Here is a 7,832-nt window from a genome sequence, read left to right on the forward strand (position 1 = left end):
GTAGACCACAACACCCTCTTACATTATTCCACCCCATGTCCCCCTTTCTCATTCACATCTCTACTCCCAATATCCCTTGCTCCCCCACTTTTTTTGCCTCTCCAATGTTGATCCATGACCCCAGAAACTTTTGGAGGTGTGATATATGTGAATGTTTTCACAGTCCTAACTTAGGTCTCCAAACCCATGTTAAAATTGAAGAAAACAGACTGGGTCCACACTGAAGTCCCCAAGCCTTCAACTCGTAGATCACCCTTAGCCTATCCTTGTGTTAGGAATCCAGGAAGGGTATCATGGAAATATTTATAATATAATACAATATAATATTTATTATGATATCTTCACCCACTACACATCATGGGACTTCATTCCTGAATCACATTTCATCTCTAGTTATCATAAGATACTAAAAAAGGAAAAACATATTTTAAAATACAGTTCTTTGAAACATACTTGTTTCAAAGAACTGTAGTTTAAAATATGTTTTCCTTTTGTATTTGGATATGTATTAAAGTAATATACCTCATTATGTAAAGCATACTCTGGATAGAAGCCTTCCTGAGCAATCCTGTGTGCAATTTCCATTGCTAGGACTTATTTGTAACATTGTTAGGATTTATTGGTAAGTGTATTGTTCATCCTTCACATATTTCCTTCACACCACATGCCAATAAAACTGCCTTGGCTCCATTCTGTACAATCCTGGGATTTGTAGTTTACCAAATTACTTACTAGCTTTCTCTGTAAAAGAATTCTAAATACCTCATGAAATTATAAATCCCAGAATCCCATAGGATAGATCCATGATGAGTAAAATGATGTGAATGTACTATAATTTTGCAGTGTGAAAGAGATCTAAGAGCAAACCTTTGAACATTACTATGAATCTCATTCTCCCTTGCCCAGATCTTCAACACATATCAAAAAGTAATCTGTCAAAAATAAAGTTAATGATTCCAGAATAATGCTTCTTACATAGATTTGGCTTATCAGTTCTTCATGCAGTGGTCTATGACAACAGTTTCCTTAGAAAAATATTAGTTTCCTCTGAAACTTTACTGCACAGTGATTCTTCTACACTTCTCATTGATCATTTTAAGTAATTCATCTGGATAGTTCACAGGGAGCTATACTGACAATCAGGCATGTAGCCAGGGGGGGGGGCTCGGGGGGCTTCAGCCCCCCCCGAAATTCTCATGGTGGTTCGCGAAAAGGCCTTACTGGTGCATTATTTAAACTGTTATGTTTATTCATATCATGATCTGATCACTATACTCAATATATCCCATATGCATGGGGGTATTCAGGTAATGATACAAAAGGTTTGCTAGGCTAGACCCTCTTTCGCTCAGACTCAGCCCCCCCCCCCGAAACTCAGCCCCCCCCGAAACTCCCCCTGAAAATTTTTTAGCCCCCCCCGAAACGAAATCCTGGCTACGGGCCTGCTGACAATAATAGTATGATCTGAACCCTCTAGTTCATCAAGTGATATTGCATATCTTTATTACTGAACAGGAATACATCAAAAGTATCTCTGCCTGCTATCACTCCAAAAGAGACTAGTACAGAAAACAAAACAAAAAAAGATGCAAATCACATTAATAGGACACACACAAAAAGTGTAAATAACTGTGTTGGCTATAAGAAAGAAAGAAAAACCAAAGTCCATTTCAAGATAATATTCTTATTGTATTGTCAAAGGCTTTTGTGGCTGGTATCACTAGGTTGTTGTGAGGTTTTCAGGCTGTATGGCCATGTTCCAGAAGCATTCTCTGCTGACATTTCACCTGTATCTATGGCAGGCATCCTCAGAGGCTGTGACCTCACAACCTCTGAGGATACCTGCCACAGATGCAGGCATAACATTAGGAGAGAATGCTTCTGGAACATGGCCATACAGCCTGAAAAACTCACAACACCCCAATATTCTTATTAGCTGTAATATTGGGGCTGGCCTAATAAAAGTATTACCCTAAAGCAGACAACAAAAAGTTTCCCTCATGAAAAATAGCAATTGGTTTTTAAATTTCAATTCTTTACTTTCTATTGCATGCTTGTTTGGTTGGTTAAAATATTTTGCTCTCTTGGTGATAATTAAATCAAGCCATTTCTCCCAAGTTCCCTCATGCCTTGAGGCCCTAATGCAGGATCCAATGTAAATTCACATCATAATATGCAGTATGATTTCAAGCGACACATAGTAAGAGGAAAATATGTAAGTCTGCCACCATTCACCACAACAGCACTCTTATATGTGCTTATATCAGAGAAAGCCTCCTGAAACCTCTTTGATTTTTACCTCTAAATAAATGTATACAGGAATGTTTCTGTGATGCATAAAAGGACAAGTTCTCACCTTCTCTGCTCCATTCCTCCCTGGTCTAGGGTATGTAATTGCTTTGAAAGTCAAGGGCATCCTACTCTGAGAATAAGCCATGATACAACATCTCTCATGTTCTGTCCCCATCATCACTAGTTGGGTTTGGGGACAAACAGCCTTCCCTCCCCTGATTTCCCTCTCTCTCACAGAGTAATCTCCAGAAAATCCTGTTTTACCTTTAGCCTTTTCTGATCAGTGTTGAGAAAGGCAGAGAGATTGAGAGAGGGAGAGAGGGAACACTAGTGTTGACAGTACGCATCTGCAGTCGCATCTCTGTCAGGAATAGCTGTGGAAATCCAGCTCCTGTATGCTCCTTGGCTCATCATAATAGAAGCTCTTGTCCAATCACATCCCAGGAATCCTCTCCCTCACCTCCCACCCCAAACAGAAGCATCAAATTGTTTCTCACTCACCATGTCATAAACATTCAAAATCACCGGTTCATTTGCCATTGTGGGTTGCAGCGAAGGCTGGATTTAAAAGTCCTAAAATCCCCACCAGATGTGGCAATGAAAGTACGGGGGGGTGGAGACTTTCTTCTGTTATTTTTTCTTCTCTCTCTAGGTCTCTGTCTGTGTCACACTTTGCTATGGAGGGAAATCAAAGCCCATGCAAATGCAGTCGGAAAGTCTCCAGAGGGGTTTCCTTAGCTGTTGGCCTCCAACAGCTTTTGGTGGTTGACTTCTTGAGAAAGCTACTTCTTTCCTTGTTACCTGACAAAACTCTCAAGTCTTTTTTTCTTTTTTTAATCCTGCAGTTGAACGTGGCAGCCTTTCTATAGCATGTCCCAAGGCAGTCCCTTGTTGTGTGCTCCCTAATTCTGAATCCAGACCAGCAGCGTTCCAAAAAGGTAGGTTTCTTGGCTTAAGAGGTCACCTCTTGTTCTAAACTTCCCAGCAATAGGAAAAGAGAAAGAGAGAGACGACAGAAAAATAAAATAAGAAGGAACCCTTGAGTCCACTTTTAGCCAAGGTCTATGCGTTTAAAGTGAACTTTGGCATGTGTCATGTGACACAGGAGAAGTTGGTGGGAAGAAAGAAAAAGCCCTGAAGCTCTCCATCTTCGAGCGTAGGTCAGGTAGGCTTTGTATCCAGGTAAGAGTTCCTACATCTAAGCACAGGGAGCCCTCGGTGGTGCAGTGGGTTAAACCCTTGTGCCGGCAGGACTGAAGACCGACAGATCACAGGTTCGAATTCGGGGAGAATGTGGATGAGCTCCCTCTGTCAGCTCCAGCTCCACATGCGGGAACATGAGAGAAGCCTCCCACAAGGATAGTAAAACATCAAAACATTCGGGTGTCCTCTGGGCAACGTCCTTGCAGGCGGCCAATTCTCTCACACCAGAAACGACTTGCAGTTTCTCAGGTCGCTCCTGACACACACACGCACACACACACACACACAAGCACAGAGAGGAGAAGTAAAAGGAGAATCACTCACTCTGCTGCTCTCTTGGTTTTCTTGTGGCTGGCTCCCCAAAGTTTTGCAACAGAAGGCTGTTCTAAAGTTTCCCCTTACAAAGCTTGAGCTTCTCTAGCAAGCAAGAAGGAGTTTAAGGTGTCTTGGTGCAGAAAGGAGCTGAGGGGAGAGAGAGAGAGAGAGAGGAAGAGAGAAAGGCTTGTTTGGGGCTGAGCGGCTCTGCCTGTCAAGGGAATGGCCAGCTCCCCGAATGGAGCATCCGCCTGCCAAGCGGCTCAGCGGGAGCTCTCCAAGGTGCTGAACGCGCCCTCCATCCCGCAGAGCGACGCTCTCGGTCCAAAGGGCTCCCGTGTCCCCGAAGAGAGGGAAGTGGCGGCCCGAGACGCCCAGAGCTGCCAGACCCGGCTCTTCTGGGCCCTCGGCGCTGGAGGCGAGCACCCCACTTTTCTGGGCCGGCTCCCCTTAAGAGGAACATGCGGGCGGAGGGCGCTGGCGAGGAGGACCGCTCCATCTTTGCCTTGTGAGCTGAGGCATCTCCGAAGGGAGGCGGGCAGGGCGAGCAGGGCTGACTTCTGGCGGCTCCTCCGAGGCGAGTTAGGGCTGGCAGCCCGGCCGCGTCTTCATAGCCAAGTCTCGGGAAGCCCATCCAAAGCGGACCTGGAGGCCAGAGTTGCAAATGTGAGACCTATTCGCTCCTCCTTTCCACCCTCCCTTCCTCCCACCCCCTTCCAAAAAAAGATCTCCTAGTGGGATGTGCATTAAAGAGAGAGGGGAGGGAGTTTGGGAAGGGGGAGAAGGAGGGGAAGATGGCAGGGAGGGAGCTCTCCCTGTCCGGCGGGTTTCAAGCAAGGGAGAGAGCTGACCTGGAAGCTGGAAAAGGGCAGATCCTGCTGGAGTAACCCAAAAGAGGGAGCTGGGATTACCTCATCGGAGTTGGAGGCGTAGCTGAGGCTCTCTGCCAGCTTGCAGCCAACCACATCTGAATGAAAATTGCAGAGAGCCTGTTACATCAGCATAGCCCAGCATTCCCCGGTCTCTCTCTCTCTCTCTCTCTCTCTCTCTGACAACAGCTGAAAGCTTTCCCCAGCTGCATGAAGACCATTCAGCAGCAGCAGCGGAAGAAGAGAGAGAGAGGGAAAGGGAGAAAGCCTAGCTACTTTGCATATGTGAAGCAACCAGATCCAAGATGCCCCTTATTCTATAGCAGGAAACTATAGCTCCTGTTGGGGAAGCAGAATTATTATTATTATTATTATTATTATTATTATTATTATTATTATTCTGACACAAAAACACAGTAAGTCACAGCAAATGAGACAAAATCACGATCTGTCAACTGCAAAAGGCCACCTTACTTGGATCTGCACACATCATTCGAAAATACATCACACAGTCCTAGACGCTTGGGAATGTTTGACTTGTCATATTGTGATATGAAATCCAGCACTATTATTATTATTATTATTATTATTATTATTATTATTATTTGAAATACAACAAGATGAGTCCACAGCAGACACTCTGCTGGCTGTTGAATTGGATCACACATCGGACACTTCCCAAGTTTCTAGGACTGTGTGATGTATCGGCAAATAATGCGTGCAGATCCCAGTAAGATGGGCTTTTGCAGCTGGCAGATGGTAATATTGTCAGCGCTGATTGTGTTTAAGTGCAGGCCAAAGTCTTTAGGCACTGCACCCAGTGTGCCCATCACCACTGGGACCACCTTGACTGGCTTGTGCCAGAGTCTTTGCACTTTGATCTTTAAATCCTCATATCGTGTCAACTTTTCCAATTGTTTCTCTCCAATCCTGCTGTCACCTGGGATTGCAACATCAACAATCCATACTTTGTTTTTTAATACAATCATGAGGTCAGGAGTATTGTGCTCCAAAATTCTGTCTGTCTGAATTCGGAAGTCCCAGAGTAGTCTGACACGTTCATTTTCTGTAACTTTTTCCGGCTTGTGATCCCACCAGTTTTTTGTTGCAGGCAGATGGTATTTATGACACAAGTTCCAATGAATCATCTGAGCAACAGTGTTATGCCTCTGCTTGTAGTCTGTCTGCACAATCTTCTTGCAGCAGCTGAGGATGTGATCTATTCTTTCATCTGCTTCCTTGCAGAGTCTACATTTGGGAGCTGTCGTCGACTTTTCAATTCTGGCTTTAATGGCATTTGTTCTAATGGCTTGTTCTTGGGCTGCCAGAATCAGGCCCCCCGTCTCCTTTTTTAGAGTTCCATTTGTGAGCCACAGCCATGTTTTTTCTTTGTCAATGTGGATCTCAATTTTTGCCAGGAACTGTCCATGGAGAGCCATTATTATTATTATTATTATTATTATTTGATACATAACAAGATTAGTACAAAGCAAACAAGATCACTATGCTGGCTTTTGTATCTGATCACACACTGGACACTTCCCAAGTGTCTAGGACTGTGTGGTGTATTGCTAAATAATGTGTGCAGATCCGAGTAGGGTGGCCTTTTGCAGCTGACAGATGGTGATTTTGTCAGCGCCAATTGTTTTTAAGTGCAGGCCAAGGACTTTAGGCACTGCACCCTGTGTGCTGATCACCACTGGGACCACCTTTGCTGGCTTGTGCCAGAGTCTTCGCAGTTCTATCTTTAAATCTTAAACTTTTCCTATTATTATTATTATTATTATTATTATTATTATTATTATTATGAGTTTATTTGGATTCTATTCTACACTGTTACCCATCCCTTTAGGGGGAAGAGGGTGATTTGAATTAGAATGTAGCATTGGCAGATAATCTCTATTATTATGATTTCTGACTCATGGCAACCCTAAAGTGATCCTATCCTGGTGCTTTCATGGCAAGATTGGTTCAGATGTATTCTGAGGGGACTTGCTATTATTTCCTTCTGAGGCTGAGAGGTTGTTATATTTGCTTCCTCTGTATGGGACTGGCTAACCCATCCACCCTGTTGTTTTAACATGTATGTGCTTTTCCAGGGCACAGTTCAAGGACTGTCAGAAGGGTTCTTGGTGTTTCAAGCTTACAAGTGTTTGTGTATAGCTTTCATTCCATCTGTCAGGTTACACTTTACATATAGACACTGTCTCTCTCCTACTAAATTCAGTGGGAAACCTCTCAGAGATTTTGAAACAGGAAAGTCATTTCCTGCATCCCAAACTGCCAGTGTTCTGATACAAGAGAACAACATGCCATTGTTTTGACTTGGGCTGCATAATTTCCATTCAAGTGACAATTCCATTTCTGATCCGTTTCTAGTTCTTTTTTAATTTCTGTGACAAATGTTGTATTGTTGTTACTTTTTCTACCATCTTCTCCTCCTTCCTCCCTTCCCTCCCTCTTTCCTTCCCCATTGAGATTTCAGAGGAAGCTCAGCTGGTTCACTTCAGGCCACTGAGGCACTTTCTTTGGTGCTCTCTACAAACCGTACAGGCAAAACAGCATTGGATTAAATTTGTGGGGATAGCCACCTAAATGTTGGCACAGAACTGTCCTTGAAACACATTTTATGTGAGAGAGATCTAGTTGGAACAGACATCATTTTACAACAAATTTGGAGGCTGGAGATGGGGAATGTTTAAAAAAACTGGTAGAAGGTAAAAGACAGGTTGACCAGTTTAGTTGCCTTGAGTAGTACAGCAGGGATCCATCTGACTGTATGTACACTCTCTGCCTATAACTGAGTAACACTTATTAATAATACTGCATCCAATTCTGGGCATCATATTTCAGGAAGGATATTGACACTTACCTAGGCGATCCCTTATTGTTCGAGTATGATGACCTTCCAAGTTCTTGGAAGACACCTATGCATGAGGGGTTTTTTAATGTGTGGAGGTCGGTGCACAGCTGATCAATACACAGTCTTCACAGAGTGAGGGTCTGAACCAATAATGTGCTTAACATGACAGTGGTGGATTCTTTCAGTCTTCTTCCGCCTTCACAGCCATTGTAAAATGTTCCACGTTATCTTCTGTCTAATCTGCTGTTGAGGTCTTCGGACTGTGGTCAGTCTAGAACCTCCCCTGCAAC

General features: G+C 43.7%; 1 protein-coding gene across 2 annotated transcripts in view; it reads right to left on the bottom strand.

Annotated features, from left to right (window-relative positions):
* The window catches only part of LOC132767139 (deubiquitinase DESI2-like), an 88,622-nt gene extending 83,777 nt beyond the window's left edge, over nt 1-4,845 (bottom strand). Inside the window, exons 1-2 of one of the 2 annotated variants that reach the window (XM_060761772.2) lie at nt 4,722-4,845; nt 2,794-4,455 (exon numbers count right to left, since the gene is read on the bottom strand). In XM_060761772.2, the coding sequence (XP_060617755.1) occupies nt 2,794-2,832 (39 nt within the window). In that variant the 5' untranslated portion in view covers nt 2,833-4,455; nt 4,722-4,845. Of the gene's footprint in view, nt 1-2,793; nt 4,456-4,661 lie in introns of both variants that reach the window. The other variant, XM_067462804.1, reaches the window with a different exon arrangement.
* Nucleotides 4,846-7,832: the final 2,987 nt, after the last annotated feature.

The sequence above is a fragment of the Anolis sagrei genome, chromosome 1, assembly GCF_037176765.1.
Source record: "Anolis sagrei isolate rAnoSag1 chromosome 1, rAnoSag1.mat, whole genome shotgun sequence".
Lineage (NCBI taxonomy): Eukaryota > Metazoa > Chordata > Lepidosauria > Squamata > Dactyloidae > Anolis > Anolis sagrei.